The sequence below is a fragment of the Gambusia affinis genome, linkage group LG11 (assembly GCF_019740435.1).
Source record: "Gambusia affinis linkage group LG11, SWU_Gaff_1.0, whole genome shotgun sequence".
NCBI classification, from domain to species: Eukaryota; Metazoa; Chordata; class Actinopteri; order Cyprinodontiformes; family Poeciliidae; genus Gambusia; species Gambusia affinis.
In genome coordinates, this window is record NC_057878.1 from 19,524,716 (window position 1) to 19,543,763 (window position 19,048).

Below are 19,048 nucleotides of genomic sequence, written 5' to 3' on the forward strand. Positions count from 1 at the left end.
ATAGATCGGATTGTTTCCTACTTTCTCCACTTAGTTTTTTCCAGTAAACCCATTCTCTTCCTTCACTGGGTGATCTAGCCTCGAGCAAACTAGAACGTAATGTTAAGGCACTAACTACAGTGTGTCTGCACACAGACCCAGCAGAGAGAAAGAAACAATCATGTGTGAAATTAGATTTCTCCACAAACAGAGGGGAGTCAGAGCCATAAAGTACACCAAGCTCTTCGGCTTTGAAGGATCAGCCAAAAAATAAATAAATTAAAAATTTTACAAATACCTTCACTTGACAATTTTTTCAATTATTTTTCTGGCATTTCTTTTGCTTCTCTTTACAGGTGAACTCATTTACAGATGCTTAGATGTGAGCCCAATTATGTCCTAACAATTAAAAAAAAAAAGTCAAATGTTTCAAACCACTTTAAATTACACAGTACTTGTACCAAACTTAAAATTTTTTCAACAAGGTCTATTGATTGAGTATTTATACTTGTTGAATCTTTTCACATTTTATCATTTCACAATACAAACATCTATCTTGAAAATAATAGATTGTTTCAAATGTTTACAAATCTCTATTTCATCCTATTTTATTTTGTGACTTAATGCAATCAGTCGGGTTTTCTCAGCTAAAAGACGTTTTACAAACTTGGATAATAAAGTGAACTCATCTACAATGTTTGATAACTATGATCAAAGCAAAATGTTTATAATTGATTTTAAATCTGCAAGTACAAAGGGTTGAATATTTGTCAGCTCCCCTTTGTATTTCACCCCTAGATAAACTAAATGTACAAATGTTGGAAGATCCTAAAACACCTGCTGATATAAGTGTAGAGAAAAGTATTTCTACATTTTCTCTTCACAAATATGTGATATTTTGTTTTGGTCTATCTCTAAAAAATTTAATAAAATACATTACTATTCATATATACTTTTGCAAGACCCTGTATTTGCACAATGATTTAAAGGGAAGGAGTAGCAATATGTTCCACACTAGTGTAAGACTCAGGCAATCTTGCTCCTGAGATGTTTCCTTTTTATTGCAGCTGAGCTGAGCTTGGTGCCGTATTTCAGCAAAACAAAAGATTTGATCATATATCATGATTTATCATTTGCATTGGAATTTTATGGAATCTCCGACAGTCTCATCAGTGTGTATCTCATTTTCTTGTTTTACAAACATACAATAAATCCTGAGTGATAATAGGGTAAAGTACGTGAATATATGTTATGTTATTCCCTTCGCACCTGACAAGCAACTGCAGGCTGAAATATCCTTGTCTACATGAACAGAGAGGCAGAAGCTGCAACGGGAGATTTGGGATTTTCAAAGCCCCTGTTCACATTGATGGATACATGGTGAGTTCACCACTGATATGTCAGGAGAGAGATAGTCAAACAGAAGGACGACTCATAGGTTGTTAGACAACATGTCTGAAGAGAAGAGAAAACTCAAGCTTAAGAGTGATCTTATGTTTTTTTCAGGCACAAAGATATAGCAGCATTATGTGTGACAGATACATTGTCCCCTATTCATTCTAACACAAAGGCAGCTGAAACTGTACACTGCTTTTGTTTTCTCTATCACCCTCTTGAGGTGTATAAATTATAACCCCCAAGAGTGCTTATATTGCTCTTTTACATTCACTAAGACTTCTTGTTTTACTGGTTGGTGGTAATTGTGTTCATAATATAATTATTGGTACCACAGCTGTCCACATTGCACTGTCCTTTTATTTCTACTAAGGCAGCGATTGTAATATTTTGTTTTGATAAGGACCTGATAATTTGACTCAGGTGTGTTGAATCCAAAACCCATCTTACAAGTTGCAGGACACTGTTCCTCGAGGATTGCAGTTGAAAACCCCTACTCTAGATCGTCCATAGTTTCAAGTCCTGTCTTATACTATTTCCAATTCAGCTCATCCCTCAGGTGTTCTAAAGGACTTTGGTCTGCAGACTGAGATGGCAACGGCAAAGCTGGGTTTTGTTTGTGTTAAACCATTTCTGTGACGAAAAGTCACTAGATTTAAACCATCTTGTTGGACGGGTTCATGGTGCTATGCTCTTTACCACAGGTTTGTATGGCACTTGAAAGCAAATAGGCTCACATCAGAATAGATCCTAAATGTTTTTAAAGTACATAGAATTCAATTATTTTAATCAAAGCAATGGATTAATTGTTTTAATTATTTACCTCCACTAAATAAAATGAATAGAAATAAAGGGTAATATATTCCACAATTTCATTGTTAGGTGCGACTGTCTAAAAATAAATTAACTTATTTCAAGACTTTTTATTTACTTTTATGTTCATGGATATAGAGTGAAATGTAAAATTAAAGCAAGTATATATTGTTTTGAGATGTTTCCTTTGAATGACAACATAATTTCAGCTGATACTGTTTGCACATTATGTTTTGGCACAAACTAAATAGGCATTTTAATTTTAATTTTGCATAATTACTAAACAAAACTGCTTCAGGTAAACTACTTCTTTATGTTTAGTTGTGTGCCTATTTACAATGATTAAAGACTTTTAAAAGTAATTCATCAGAGAAGTAGAATAATTCTGTTTTAAAACAGTCTATTAGAGAATTTAAGTAAAAGTGAGTCATGTTTATTTGATCATAAACAAAGTGATGGAGAGGAAACAGGACATATGGATAACAGCAGGTGTCTGACAGAGCAGGAGGGAGGAAAAGGAAGCAGCGGGGAAGGCGCAGGGCAGGGGAATTTGGGATGGTCTAATAAATCGAGTGAGTGACTCCACTCTTCTTTGCCCGTGGGACAAATGTACTTGCGCTCACCGACGCAGCGCAGCATCAGGGAATAGCGGGTAATGAGAGATTATTTCACCCTGTAGTGTTTGCTCATCATCACTGCCACTCCCGGCTTCCCCAGCCTCCCATGACACACACACCCACACACACATAGAACCACAGAAAAAATAGGAGATGCAGTGCTTGGATGCAGTTGTGGAGTTACATACAAATGACCAGCAAAGAGTCACAAACATGCACATACACATCCTGAAGGCTTGTCGGTTTGGTGAGTAAGGTCAAACAGTAAGGTGTTATTGTTTAAATCTGCTGCTGGCACCTTTTTTGGATTTCACACTCAGTGGGGCACCCACTCGGTTATACCATTCAATGACACACACTTTTTTTTTTCTACAGGTTCTTTTTTGCCTGGGGATGCCAATCTGTTTTAGAGTGTGCCCTACACGTGTCAAACCAGAACTCTTTTTTTTACTCTCTCTTCCTTCTCTCTGGTCCATGGTCCTTCTTGCCCTGGGGCTAGGCTGCAAAGACAAGAAGTGGGCTGGTGGTCCCAGCAGGGGTCCAGGATCAGACAAACCATTTGCATGAGGGAATTAGAGTCATTAAGTCTGGAAGGGCAACAGAGGACGAGTCCTTCAGTCTGGAGAACGGGGAAGAGGTCTACCAAGTTGGATGTGGGCGGTTATATATGGATGAGAGGATTCAATAATAAGATAGGTGGCTATGCTGTGCAGTGATACAAATTGTACATATTTAAAAACTAGTCACAGTTCCAAATCTCAGTCAAACAATATTTGAAAGACCTTCAGGCTTTCACTAAGTTATACAATAGACCTATGCTGTACCTTTAAAAGTATTCAGACCCTTGAAATTTCTTTCACACTTTGTCACATTACATCCACTGAGTAAGAGAGCCCACTTATTTGTTCATATTTTTTTTGTTTGTTTTATGCTGTATGAAAATGATAAATGGTTTTAAAACATTTTAATAATAAAGATCTGAAAAGTATAGTGTACAAATACTTTATATTTGGTTACCTTTACTCTTATACACACCCTTAGAGTTGTTTAGAAATTTGTTGTTATCTTTGTGGTTCATGGTAACAGACCTCTAATACAAACATTCCCAAACAAAAAAGGCCTTTCTTCTGCAGGCGTAGAAAAGTATGGCAGAGGTAATGGATTGGTGTATAGGGCTAAATACAAGACAATGCTGAAAAAAGCCTCTCAGATGCCACAAAAGATATTAGCTTGGTTCACCTTGACTGGTCCAGCTTGCATGTGTTAGAATGGCTCAGTCAAAGTGCAGAGCTTCTGAATTGGTGACTTTCAAATTGCTTTACACAGATGTTCTCCAAATAACAACGTACAGACAGTTCAGTGCGTACATATGCAAATCTACCACAAAATACTGTATTTTTAACTGAAGGGAAAGGTTGTTCTTCAAGGTGTACACTTTGACTTATAAATGCATGTTACACTTTTCAGATTAATACTAAATTTTAAGAAGCAAGTCTAGTTTTCCTTTGAGTTCACCATGATATGACTGTTTATGTTGGTCTATCATATTAATTTGCAATAAATAATACAACTGAATCTCAGTAATATTATAACAACAATATTATTATAATATTTGTGACTGAGGCACAAAAACAAATTAATAGTACATATCACCCTCACACTATTGCCTGCAAAAAAGACTTCAGCATATTTCCTTCTTGTTTTTGTTTTTTTTTTTTCATTCAGACTGCATGCTGAATAGCACCTTATTATAGTCACACAAGATATCAACTCGTAATATGTCGGTCTTTTAAACTAAAGTAAATATGCATTAAAATTTTAAACACTAACGGTTACCCTCAAAATCCTATTCTAAGTCAACTCATGATTAATTTCACACATATCAGGAGCATAAATTCAAATGTGTGGTGTAAACATCAACTTATTACTTAACATTTGCCGTGAACCATCCTATTTAACTTTTAAATCCTTGTTCGTTTTGTGTAAAAGAAAACTTTTTCCCTGAAGTGACCCTCCGAAGAGGAGGAACATCAATGAAGTGAGTTTTCCTCTACTGTGACCCTGCCTTTGAGTCTCCATCATTTCATTAACTTCTGCCTGGTAGCCTGAGTAGCTCCCATTATCTTTACACATGCAGAATGGGAACTAAAACTGGAGGATGGACTGTGTAATTATGCGCTTTTTAAACAAGGTCAGAGTGGTGACTCTGAACTTCATGTCCAATGGTTTCTCTAAAATGGCCAGATTTCATTGGTACCAACACATGAGCACGCACAGTGTAAAAAAAGGATGTACTTTTCTTTTTCCATTGAACACAATTAAAAATCTAATTTACGTTTCGAAACTGTGCAAAAATGGAGAGAACAATAAAACCCAATCAGTGAGCTAATGGATACTCTGTAAGTGCTTTTGTTGTTTGTTTTTTTTCCCTCAGCTTGATATTTAAATTTTGTTTCCATTAACTTACAAATGACTCCTTTCTTCATTAAAGTGCAAATGACACCACCAAGTTGTTGTATATCATCCTGAAACTCAATTACACACCAAGACTCATATTTAGCTCTTAGAAAAGCTGGGACTTGTTTTTAGTGCTTAGGTTGATTTTTTTTTATTGTTGTTGTTCAAACCTTATTGATGATCATTGAAATCCCGAAATTGCAAATATTTTTGTTCTTTGAGATGCATTAATTGTTAGACTCCTCTCCTGCCCAAAATTAGCCACTGAACCCATGAAATCAAATAATGTTGACATTTGAGAAATTAATTGTTTAATATAATTACAGTATATTAAACAAATAATTCTTTAATATACAAATTATTTGAGAAATTATTTGTTTAATACAATGACAGTCTACTGGTTTAAAATTGCATAGTTGGATAAAAATTTAGGATGTACAATAAGAAGGTATAAAAGACCTGAGCTCTCTGAATCCACTGTCCTGTACTAATGTATTTCTGTTTGAAAGTCACAGTTTTGAAGTAATGAAAGATGATCAGACACCAACATTCCTAACTAATGTTTGTCCAGAAGCATTATTTGTAATTTTTACTCTGGGTAAAAGAAAATTTTCATGTTTTAAAATGTCATCCCAGTCCCCTAGAATCTACAGGTTTAAGTGGGTATAGATGGCTGGATGTTTTGAGGTATTGCTTTTTTTCTTTTCTTAAAGCAGCTTACCTGTTTTTCTTGTCCACACAACATTCAATCCCTGGATTATTAGTTATTCATAGACAATTCACTGTATGTGATTTTGAACACTGAACATTGGTTACTGGTGCCAGACAAGCTACTCTCAGCTTTGCTGCTGATCTAATGGGATTGTCAGCTAAAACTATCTCTCAAGGTTAAATTCTTTCTTCTTGAAGTAATTTAAACCTCAGGAAATGGTCTTCCTCCTGAACTTGTTACCATAGGAATGGCTGACTGCACTGTTAATATTAGCAAGCAATTGAACAGGTGTACCCAATTAAGTGTCTGGTTAGTGTTGTTATCGTGTCGTGTTTTAGTGCTTTCTTTTTTTGCAGCTGATTTTTAAGGGACTTGACATTTCACACTTTTCTTCCTCTCTCTTTCATGGGCCATGTAGTTTTGGAAATATGTGTTTACACAAATGTGATCATTACCAAAAGACTTGGAGATAGCTTTAAGCCTTCAGATTTAGAAAGCAAAGCTGCACACAAACCACACATAACACAAACCATTAATGTGGAAACTGTTTGCTAAAATCGTTTCCTTCCTTCTCTACAGCATAAATATTGATAGCTCGCTATGATCCCTCTTTCAGGCATAATACCATCTGGAGTCGAAAGTGCATCTGGCCTAATTTGTTAAAATCTCACTCAACAGAAATGCATACAAAGTAACATGAAGGCCAGTCAGTGAGACATACACAACCATTTACACCAATAACTCTCAGCGTTTCCTTACTACATCCTTCAGTTAACTATTACTTCATATGTCTAAAGTTTTAGATACAAATTTTATGAATTGCTTTCTTTATGGAGGAACTTTAAAAAAATGCCAAAGGCAAAGGCAAAAATGGATAATTATCACCTGCAAATAAATAACATTTTCTTGTCACAGTTTGAAAAACTTAAATTGAAAACTATTAGATATGGATCTAAGTTAAGCCATTAGCAATACACAAAAGCAAGAAATTATTTTGCTCAAAACTGAACTCCCCAGCAGAACTGACCTGCTCATCATGAATCAAATCCTCTTGATATTGAAAACATAAATTGACATAATTTAGTTTTTCTCTTTAATTTTAAGTTAAGATACTTTTTGGTAGCAGACCAAAAACAAACAGAACAGGCTAATATATTTTTTGTCCATCAATGGAGACTGCACCAAAGACAGGGAAAAGGAAGCACATAATAATATAGATGAACAAACTGTACTAAATAAAATGGGCAATTGTATTAGGATTGCACAAAACTGTACAAATTGTGCTTTTTTATACTTGGGGAAAAACAGGTTATTTAGAACAATATGCAAACCTGTTGAAAGACAGTCAGTAGTCTAGCACTCCTTTATGCATCGAAGGCAGCAGCTTGTCACTAAAGACGCTCTCCAATGCTCAAACACACTCATGCATGGGGATGGGAAACATTAGCCTAGCCTAATGCTATTTTCCCCTTTTTAAGTTTATGACAAATATAAACATAAGAATGTATAAGAAGAATTATCGTTTTATCATTTTTTATCATTTACCACTAAAAATAATAATTGAAAAATCTCCCTTATTGATGACAAAATAGTGTCCGTTTACAATATACCAACTATGTGCATGTCTGAACATTGTTAATCATTTTCAACTCGTATTCCTAATAAGTGTTGTCATCATCATTATACTGTCATCTTGAGAGTAAACACAAGCAGGTGTACACTACAATGGACTCTCTGGGGCAAAAGAATCCGAGCAGCTACAGCACAAAATTCCTGATCCTGCAGTCTGCCTAATGTGAGATGTAATCATCAACAGACTTCAGAGTTATTGCACACCTGCTCATTAGATATGAAGTATATGAGAGATTTTTGTTTTATTATTATTAAAACCAGCTTTACTTAGGGGGGGAAACAATGCTGTGATTGTATTAAGAATAATGTTTTTGTTGTGACAGTTTCAAAGTGTGAAGATTCAAAGAATGGCATTGATCATCTTTTACCTCTGAGAGTTACACAGTATCTAGGACAAAACCCTTGAGAGCTGTTCTTTGGTTTCTTGGGATGGATCCCCAAAACCGGATCTTTGTTTCCTTCAAATTTGTCTGTGATCTGTGTTGGTGGAAGCTGAATAAAAGGAGAAAGTTTCTTTAGATCTAAAAGCACTGGAGGTCTTTCTGTCACTTTGATGGAAAAGCAAACAATTCCCTCTCTTTAATTCCAGTCCTTTCCCTTCTCCTCCCTCTGCTTTTCCCTCTAAACCCACCACTAATAATCTTCTCTGTGCCTCATTAAGGAGCAAAGGAGTAGAGGCGCTGGCTGCTCCAGATGTTTTGTGGAAAGCCCCCTGAGGTCCAGAGGGTTGTTTCAGACAGTTTGTGCATATTTGTGTGTTGTAATGTACACTGTGAACTTTACACAGGTTTGATACTTCCTGCATAGTTCTACTGTCCTACTTATGAATGAACTTCCTCAAAGTGAGGTTTCATCAAAATATTGTCATTAGTTTAATATTGAAGTATTAGTAAGACATAACCTTTTTGTCATACTTTTAATCCAATTATATTGACAATCTTTGTTTACATTCATTAAAAGACAGATTAGGTTTTTTATATTTTCTAGATTCTGAAAAATATCTGCAATAATTAGTAATATTTCTTGAATCTTTACATAGTTTGTAACTACTGACATTAAGCTGCCAACTGGGGTGCTGGCTTTTTTCACCGGCTGAAGATCCTAATAGAAAAATCTGTAGCACTGTAGCTGTTAGATGTACACTCCAAAAATCTGCCATTCCTGAAGAAAAGCCAGAAGTAATCTGGTTTAAGTTCACCACAAACATTGGAAGGGACTCTAATTTTGACCTTGATGAAAAATATGTGTGTTGTAGAAAACTAACACTCTATATAACACACTGTAAACAGACACCCCACTATTGAAACAGTTTAATGGCAGCAAAATTCTTTTTTGTTTTTTGTTTTTTTGTTTTGTTTTGTTTTGTTTTGGGGGGGTTGTCAGCAGAAACACGGCATGGAGGTTTACCTGAATAATTTAGATAAAAGTATATTCATGTGATAGAATATTCCAGTCTGAGTTTGAGATGCAAAGCCAAATAGGAATATGTGAGGAGACTTAAACCATGACTTTGTTCATGCTGTTCTGCAAAGTAGAAAGGGTTAAAATTGAAGACCTTACTTAGGTAAAGCTGGTGGATACATGTTTAAAACCATCACCACTCTAATTGCAGAGAACAGTGTTTTTTTGGTGGTTGTATACAAAGACATTTCTTTTTACATTTTTATTTTTGTCAAAAATATTTTTACTAGTATCATTTTTCTTACTGTTATACTTTGTGCAAATCTATCACATCCATTCATTCATTGTCTATTCTTGCTTATCCAAAGTTTCAGACTACATCTTGGATAGGCCACCAGTCCTTCACAGGATAAAACAAAAACACACAGCAAACAAACATGCACACAGCCATAGCTACAGGAAAATTAGAGAGAGCATTTAGCTAACAGTCATATCATTTGATTGTGAGAGGAAGCCTAAGGAACCTGGGTGGACCCTACACATATACCAGGATAACATACAAACGCCATGGAGAAAGAACTCAGACTGGAATTCAACTCAGAACTTTCTTGCTGCAAGGCAACAGTGATCCCAACTCCTTTGCTGTACAGCCCATATTGCATACAGCCCCAAATAAAATACACAAATATTTGTAGCTGAAAGGTAAAAGAATGTTTAAAGAATGTGAATACATTTGCAATACGCTTTTAAGTCAAAGACAAATTCAACACAAAACTATGGGTTCACAGCTTTATCTGCTTCTGCTTAAATATTATTCAAACTACATTGCTTCAAACATATTTCTGTCTCTTTTTACAAGCATTTTTTTCTGTCAGTGACACCACAAACTTTCAACATGTCGCCTGAATAATTCAGCTTTCCTCTGTGCCATCAAAATGAATGAAACATAAGTGAAATTGATGAGATTGTTACTGTTCAAGTCCCAGAAGTGTCTTCACATCTGCTAACAAAAGTGTCAGCATTCATTGGAATGCATGGGCTACATATAAATAATAAATCTTCCTTTAGTGCTCCTTAAATATTAATCTTTCCACAGATCCTATAGTGCGCTGATAAAATGTGGATGAATGCAGCTGACAATGGAAAATTAATTTCTGTGATTTAGACAAGAAGCTCTTATTTGAATAATGGAAATGCAGGTCACATTTGTTAATTTACAGGGGTGTGCTGTGGTGGGGCAGGGGGTTAGCACGCCCCATGTTTGGAGGTCACGAGTTCGACTCCCTGTCCCGGCGACCTTTGTCGCATGTCTTCCCCCCTCTCCTCACCCTCCTTCCTGTCTGACCAGTGCTACAAGTCACTAGCACTGCAAAAACTCTTTGGAGAACAAAATGAAAAAAAAATGTTTATTTATTTATTCATTAATTTTTTGTTTATTTTTGAAAAATATGTTCCCACTTCTTACTCTTATTTAAATTATTTCTGCTTATTTTCATTTTAGATTAAGTTTTAGCATCATGGTATGGTTTGTCACTTGGAACATTTAAAGAATATAATTAATAATACCATCTGCAATTTCCAGTAACCACAAAGTTGTGAATAAACTTAAAGTTCCACAGTATGTATTTGAAGAAGATTGTGCTTGTCTCAGAAATAACTTTGTTTTGTGTAGTAAAAAACACAGTTTGTGACATCATGTTTAGTAAAACATATTTTACCATCATTGTAATGATTCCATTAATAGAATCATTACAATTTCACCTAATTTACTTTATAAGGTGTATAGTGAACACATGGCTCAAATTGATGAATTGTTATATCATATCTCATCAACAGGTGGCAGCAGATAGTACAGCTCAGCAAATTAATGAATCCAACAGCCCAGGAGAAAATGTCATCAGCAACCACACACACGGTTTAAATACATAGATGTTTCTGTATTTGGTTGTAATTAGTTTATTAATGCATGTAATAATTGATTTTCGAAGTTTAGATTTTTACCCCAAGTACAATAAATTTATGGATTTTCCGATCCATAAAGCAGAAGATTTTATGGATTGACTGCACTTTTTGCTTAAGGAAGTTGATATTTTTACACAGTTTAAAACTGTGTAAAAATCAAACTCTAACAAAAATGTTAGCGTTTGAAGGAAAAGAAAACATGCATTTTGAACTAATACATATGGGTACTTAAAAATTAATTTTCAAAACTTTATGTTTTTAATTTCACTTAGCCTAAAATTTAGTGCACATTTTTTGATAAACAAAAAAACCATATACACAACATTTTGCTTCACAAGATTTGTTGAAAAAGTAATTAGTATTTGAAAAATTAAAAAATTTTAGTCAAAATTTGACTTCACAATTGGATATCCCTAAGGAAACTTTAGTAGGTTTCTTTGTTTTTACAATGTTTCTGTAATGACATGTGACTGGCTTATTGTTAGTTTAGAGCTGGAAAAGAGTAAAGTTGGGTTTGGGGCCATTCCCAAGTGTTTTGGAGCTAAACATAGCACAGTATAAATAAGTTACTACCAACAGTGATACTGCCCACATCAGTTCCTACTGAGAGTTAAATTCCCAGAGTGCCAGAGTACTCTAGAAATGCAATGTAAATATCTATATTTCTGAGGTGTTTCATTTTGAGCTATAATTTTTGTACGCTATAATCATCATGTCTAACAGACACAAAATCTCTGCGTAATTAATCTGTATAATAAATGAATTGCACTTTTTGATTTGTATTTATGACATAAACTTTCTGACAATATTCTAATAAGTTGAGCTTCATCTGTCCACTTTGCTGAGTGGAAACCCACAGTGTCAATACTAACAGTTTAGAGATTCTCTACCGCAGGCCCTTCCCCGGTGGGCGTGTGTAATGGCCACAGCCCTCTCTAAATATAACTCCCCTTCAAAACAGAAGGAGAGAAAAAGATAGAACGGAATTCGTTCTCGATCAAAAGCAATCTGGGAAGTTGTCAGGAAAGAATTTTCCCGGATATACTGTGAGTCTTACACCGTTTAGATTCATTTCATTGCCCCGGGTGGTGCTGGTGGAGCGCACAGCAGGGAGGCGCATTGTTTGTATGCAAACTGGACGGCATGGCCATTGTATGCGATTGGGCATATATGGAGCCGCTGCTGGCTCGGAGGACACCGCCCGTCTAAAGTCTCAAGGAGAGTTGCTCTCGGCTCTTTTCTTGCTTTCATGTGACTTTCTCCATCTTTCGAAAGTGATTGGCTTCCTCGCTATGAGTTGCCTGGATGTGATGTACCACCAAAGCTATGGAGCGCACTACCTCCCCGCAGCTGCGTACAAGGCAACATACTATAACCACCATCAGCAGCAACAACAGGTGAGACGCTGACAGAAGTACTTTTTTGCGCAACAGACAAGAGCTTTCTTTTTTTTTTCTTTTTTTACTTTCTATTGGAGTTTTTATTCAGATTTAAGAAAATTATTATTTCCAGAAAAGCTATGGTAATGGGGATTTAAGATTTGAATTTAAAAATTGTGACTATTAAGTTTTAAAAAGCTAAACTAAGTTTAGCTTAGTTTAGCTAACTAAGAGTAATACAGGCAGCATCTTCATATCTGTCGCCTTTGATTTGACTTTTCAATGATTAAATTCCAATCTAAGATTCAGTATTCACTTCAGGTCAGGCGTAATGACACAGAGCGATTAATCCTGCGGTCAAACAGTGATGTAATGACAGCCAGTCACTCACATTGGAATGTGGACCATAGCATGACAAATAGCTGGAATGCAGTTTGTGAATAAAAATAGTTATCTTCACACAACTCCTAGATTGCTTTCGTAAAACAAGTTATGACTGGCAGACAGTTTTCCAAAAAGTTTAGTTAGGGGTGGTTAGAAGGTTGCCACTGATATTCTTGAGATGTGGCACCAAAACCAAAACCTATAGAATTTCAGAAGTTTGTTAAAGTTTATTTTAAAAATAAACGTGGTTGTCTTTAGAAGTTTTAAAAACATAAACTCATGTATTCAAGTGTATATCTGTAAAACTATGCTTTTCTGACACATACAAATTTTAGTGTCAATTAGTTTATAATTCTGTTGCTCTCCTAAATTTGACATAAATAAGTGATCCTGTCACTTTTAGGTGACAGACCAACAGCCACTGGCATAAATGGGAATAATGAAGGGCAAAAAAGAAAACATATTAACATAAACAAATGCATGTTGCCACTCACCAAAGTTAGTATTTTTCTAATACTAACTTATTACTAAGTTAACTAACTAAAAAAATGGTTTTTAGTATTTTAATTAATGCTAAAAAACATCCACTCAAAACTGTCTTGCATTGTGGAGGGAGAAGAGGAGTGAACATTAGGACTGCATATTATATCCCCAAATTTTTAAGAAATTTTATTTACCGGTAATACATAAGTGTATGCAATGTTGGTAGTGCACATCAGAATGCAATGTTAGACATTAGGCTCAGAAGTTCATGCTTTACTTTACCAGACATGCAACCTGATGAATGAAGGGTCACTCCAGTGGATCCATAAATTATAGAATGTAGCACCAAAGATGCTAATGGCCAAAGAGAGTATTGGAAACATTTTAATAATTGTTGAGAGGCAAAGGTGTTACAAAAGTGTAAATGTTTTTCATGATGAAAAGAACATTGCAGTATGTTGCAATATTAGAAAACTTCACCATCACTTGAATTCCTAATATCATTAATTCATTGTGGACTTTGCCCACATGATCCCTAACTGGTGGTGTGACTGATTCCCTAACTGTTGGTGTGACATGAATATTTCATGTTGGTAAAATATTCAAGTTTATTTTACTTGTAGCACCCCGAACATTTTAAATCTATTCTGTCTATAGTTCTCAAGGTCCAGAACTAATTTGTTCGTCTATGCATTTCTTTGTCTTTTTCTCTGTTCTCTCTTCCAGAAGAAATTAAGTGCTTACAACAAGATGCAGGAGTGTACAGAGCAGCAGGAGCCACCTCAGGGAGGAATGAGAGGGATGTTGCAGAGAAATCAGGGTGTTCAGCAGGGTCCTGCAGCAGCAATTGCTGAATCAAGTCCTAGATCCTCTGCTGAATCAGAGTTAAAGGACAGTACTCAACCGGCTGAAGCAGAATACTTGAGCTCGCGGTGTGTGTTGTTCACCTACTTTCAAGGCGACATTGGGGACGTTGTGGACGAACATTTCTCCCGTGCTCTCAGTCAGCCCAGCTCCTTTAGTGTTGAGAGCAAGCCCATTAGAGTGACTCAGGCTACTAATAACCTATGGAAAGGTAAGAATATAAAGTTTCTCACTGAACAAAAAAGAAGATGAAAAAAATCCTATGGTTTTGTGTTAATTTTTTTTTGACTGTTTTAGATGGTGGTTCCCATCCTGATGGTCAGGGCACTTCATCTTGGAGCAGTCCTTTCCCACCTCAAGTCAGTTCCTGTCTACCATCGGTTTCTGTCTCAGTCCACCCTGAGTTCTCCTCCAGCCCTGTTTCCTTCAGCCATCCAGATGGAGCGCTGTGGGCTAGCCATGTGCTTTCCCAAGCCAGCATCCCATCTCCAGCTTCACTCTCTGACAGCTGGACATACAGTCTGAGTCCCCAGGGCACAAGTGGCTATCCTAATGTTCATGATGTCTACCACTCACACCCACGGTCCCATCCCCACATCCACACCAGGCACCATCACTCCATGCTTCATTCATACTCACCCCACAGCCCAGCTTTGGATCCCAGATTCAATGCATTGCTGCTGCCGGGTGTTAGGAGCCAAAGTCAAGCTACCACCAGCACTGGTAGCTCTCCACACAGTGAAGGGGGCAAAACAGAGCTAGATCTCAGTAACAACAGCCCTATCTCTGCAGCCTCTGTCTCCTGGACCCCTCCAGCCCTGCATGGATCCTTGGAGACTTATGACTCAGGTATTTTAAAGCAGTTTATTTATTTAAATATAATTTGAATTGCTAAAACAACTTGTTTAGCCTTCCCTGCTCTCAGGTCACAATGCCACATTAGTGAATGTTAAATCTTTCAATTTGGCTGGAAACTTGCAAATTTTATTGCTGCTTTCTTAGCCAAACATTATTCATGTTACTATATAGAGCTCCTTTGGTAAGAGTTGCTGACTTTATCAATTTGTCTTATCTGGGACTTTTCAGTCAACTTTGAGTGCACTAAGAGTTCACTAAACCTTTGGATATTGTGTGAAACTATTTTGTGCAACAAAATCAAAGGTGGTAAGTTCTAAAGATTTTCCAAGTCTCATAGTTTGGAAATTCTCCTGTCAGACTTACCATTGGATTACTTACCTGATCTTGTTGTAATAGCCCAGACTTTGTTCAGCTCAGAATCACTTAGGAAGTCCCAACAATTTCTTACTTAGACAGTGATATGTCCAATTGGTAATGGAAAGTAAAAAATAAAAATTCCCCTTGTTTTTTTTTTTTTCTCTGCAGCTATTGATCAGACCAAGGTGAAGACATCCATTTGGTTCTAGTGGAGGAACTAAAGACAGACTATCTGCTCACACCAAAAACGGACTAACTATGTGACCTTATGGCTGCATGACCAGCACTGTAATGTAAAATGTAGATGAAGAACACTACCTACAGTTTCATTTATGTATGTGTCCTCACAGTCCTAATGAAAATGAACTCAGGCTTGTACTGGTGTGACAATGATGCAGTGGCGACCTGTCACAACCCCTCAAATAATGACAAACGTCTACTAGCTGTAGGAATAGAAAAACTCTTTTGTTGGTGCAAATCTTTTTGGCTTTTAATTTAATGTGAGACCAAGGAGTTCTGTTTAAAGAGCTTGACTTTGATCGAGGTTATTGGGTCATTGTTAATGTTTGTTACTGTAAATTTCTTGCTACATGTGTATTGTTTACCATGCTAATCTGTTATTTGGTGAATGATGTATGAAAACCATTGCTTAACTGATTTCTATGCTTATTTGTTTTCAGAAATGTGTAATGTTGTAAATACAGTTGCTTTATGTTGAAGTAATAAATTAATTAAAAAATAATTGTGTCTTTAGTTTAGTAAAGCCTATAAAAAGTCAACACAATTCAAGAAAACCTGTCTAAACTAGGCTAAATCTGTTCATTGCTGACAAACTCTCTTGCAGGGAGTTTGCTGCATTCCAAAGGCAGTTATTGTACTGAAAACATCCACACACATTTCCAGACTGGGCACAAAAGAATGCATTTCCTGTCTGGATGGGAAGTTTGTTAGGCTGAACCAGACTACTCATGTGCACAGACACAAACCTGGATATACAGTGGTTGGCTTTGGTTTCAGTTAGCTTGATTCATTACAATAATTCAGTATTAATAAAGTCAGCATGCATGATCTTAGTCTGAAATGAAAGCTAAGATTTGTAAAATTACTCCAGAAGTGTCAGACAGTGTTACTGTGTCAGTATAACTACTGAACATGAAAAACGAAAAGTATTATATATTCCTAAAATATCATTCCTAGAAAATATCATTTTAGTATCTGAATAATGTAAAGTCTATATACAAAAAAATTATTTTTGCAACTTTGCCAATAATTTAACAGATATGAAAGCACTTTTTAATTTCATATGTTGTGTTAAACTTTCTTAAGACAGGCAAACTGATTATGTTTCACTGACATAATACTTCAGTTGTCTATGTCATTCACATTCAACTCCTTTTGAAAATTTACTCATAACTATATAATCTGCCATTCAATAACACTATAAAATGAAAATGTCCTTTAACTCCAATTTAAAACATATATAGACAAAGCATCAAAAAGAAAAACAGCAAAAAGTATTTAGAGTAATTGTTTACTAATACAATTAGGGATATTTTTTACATTTTGTTTTTCTTTGTTGGTACTGATAGTAGAATAAAACATTGTCCTGGTCAACGTTTGATTGACCAGGACAATAAAACATTGCACATATCAGTATAACGATGCTAAAGCTCTTTGAGGCACAATTCAGGTACGTTTCTCTATTAGTTGATTTAGATGATAGACAACGTTTTGGGTCAGGAATCGAGAGATGACATGTAATATCCCAGTAGAAAAATGACAAATAATCCAGAAGAAGATATTATATTACCTACTTAATAAAACCTCATTCATCTTTCACCTTGGTGATATGAGTGATACATAAAGAGTTAGAGAGAAGGACAAACATTAGCAACAATTTTTAGAGCTGGATTTTTTTTAGATATTCTGACTGATGCTTCCTGGTGTCTGCATAGTTAATTTGTGCAGTAAGCATCTTCAAAACTCCTAATTTTCGAAAGCCAACTGATGGCGCTATTATATGACAGCATGTACAACAAAATGATAGCTTTGAATCTCTCAATTGAAGTTAAGTGAAGTTAGATTAAGTCCCCAGCAGCTCAGTGTAAATCAATATGAAGTTCCCTGCTGTGACTGAAGCAGATCTACTGCATGTGTTTTCTTTTTCCATGAGTGGCCTGACCAGGTGGTATGACCAGCAATACCAGCCCACCAACATTCCAGCCTCAGCTCCCACGTATCTCATTCTTCATCTCCACTAAACAGTGGGACTTTAAATGTGGAACACAGCAGCTGCATGTCCAGATGGAGAATCAACAAATCTTAATGCACTGAGAGGAAAAGACACATAGCTGAAGGGAGAGGACACATTTAAAAGTTAGCTTTTTACTGTTCTGAATTCTCTTCAGTTCTCAAGAATATTTTTTTAGAATGTTGGTATTTAGTTGTTTTAATTCTCCCAAACACAAATCATTAAATAACAAAAAACACATTCCATGAACAGTCAATTAAAAACGTAACATAATTCTTTTATGGATGCAGAATGTGCAACACTGAAACCCTGTTCATGTTAAGTTTCATGTTTCTTCATGCTTTAGACAGACATGCTTGTTAAATGACAAAGAAAACAACTGGCACAAAATTTAACCGTAAATCAAGAAAAGCATAGATTTGATATAGATGTCTCACATTTTCTCATAGGGACATGTTATGCTACAGAGTGGTTCAACTATATGGGCAGTGGATAGAAGCAGCCAAAACTGTACTTTTCTATATGCTTTGGCTCCTCAGACAGTTTTACAAGAGTGTGTGTATGCATCAAGTTTAAATTTATCTACAATAGCAGTGTTCTTCTTCCACAAATGTATTGTATCTATTTTCTATGACATTCTTTTAACCATTAAAGATGACACTCAGATTTCAACAGGTTTTTCATACTTGTATAAAAGATTACATTTTACCACTTAAAAGAAAACGGTATAGTAAACAGATTAATAGTTTGTGAGTATAAATGTGGAGGGATTACGCATGACTGATACCGGTAGTTGCTAATTAATAAAGTTGAAAAGTGTAGATGGAAGGGATGTTAAATAAATCCTTTGCTCACTTGTTTACAGGATCCATTATAGTCAGATTTTCAAAACAAAATGTAGTTCAAAACCCTTGAAACAATTTGCTTTAGAAATTGTAACAGTCCAATAGTGTGGAACTTATATCTAAAAGTGTTGTTATAAAAAAAAAAAAAAAACAATAATGACCACTTTTCTTACTGTCTTTGTGTAGTTTGGTTGTCCAAAATGTTTTTTCCCATCAATGTTTGGGCTCATTGCAGGAGTATTTAAACGGCTGCCACCTCATTTGCATTAGCCTGTAGTCTTTAAATCTGCATATAGTGCACTAACATGCTAACAGGCATCCCACTGGCAGGCTTGCAGAATCACCACAGGCACTTCCACTGCAGGAAGACAGTACAAAACGCTCCTTGAATATTTGTAAAACTGTGTTCACTTAATTATGAAGATTAACAAGGAGACAGTAAGAAATTTAGGGAACTCTGTATGTTTAACATAAAATTTGAGTAAACATCAAACAGTCATTGCTTTGTGCTGATACTGAAATTATTCAGAGCATTCTTAAATGTTTCTTTAAGCAGCTTATGATTTGCAAAACAATATAAAACATATGTGTTTGAAACCCTTTCTCATTTAACTGAGATTTTATGGTCCTACAAACAAGGACATCCATACAAACAGATG

General features: G+C 35.7%; 1 protein-coding gene across 1 annotated transcript; it reads left to right on the forward strand.

Annotated features, from left to right (window-relative positions):
* Positions 1-11,942: 11,942 nt before the first annotated feature.
* vgll3 (vestigial-like family member 3) lies at positions 11,943-16,032 on the forward strand. Its single transcript, XM_044130823.1, has 4 exons — positions 11,943-12,365; positions 13,941-14,289; positions 14,376-14,927; positions 15,462-16,032. The coding sequence occupies exons 1-4, from the start codon at positions 12,096-12,098 to the stop codon at positions 15,500-15,502; spliced, it is 1,212 nt and encodes a 403-aa protein (XP_043986758.1). The 5' UTR covers positions 11,943-12,095; the 3' UTR covers positions 15,503-16,032.
* Positions 16,033-19,048: the final 3,016 nt, after the last annotated feature.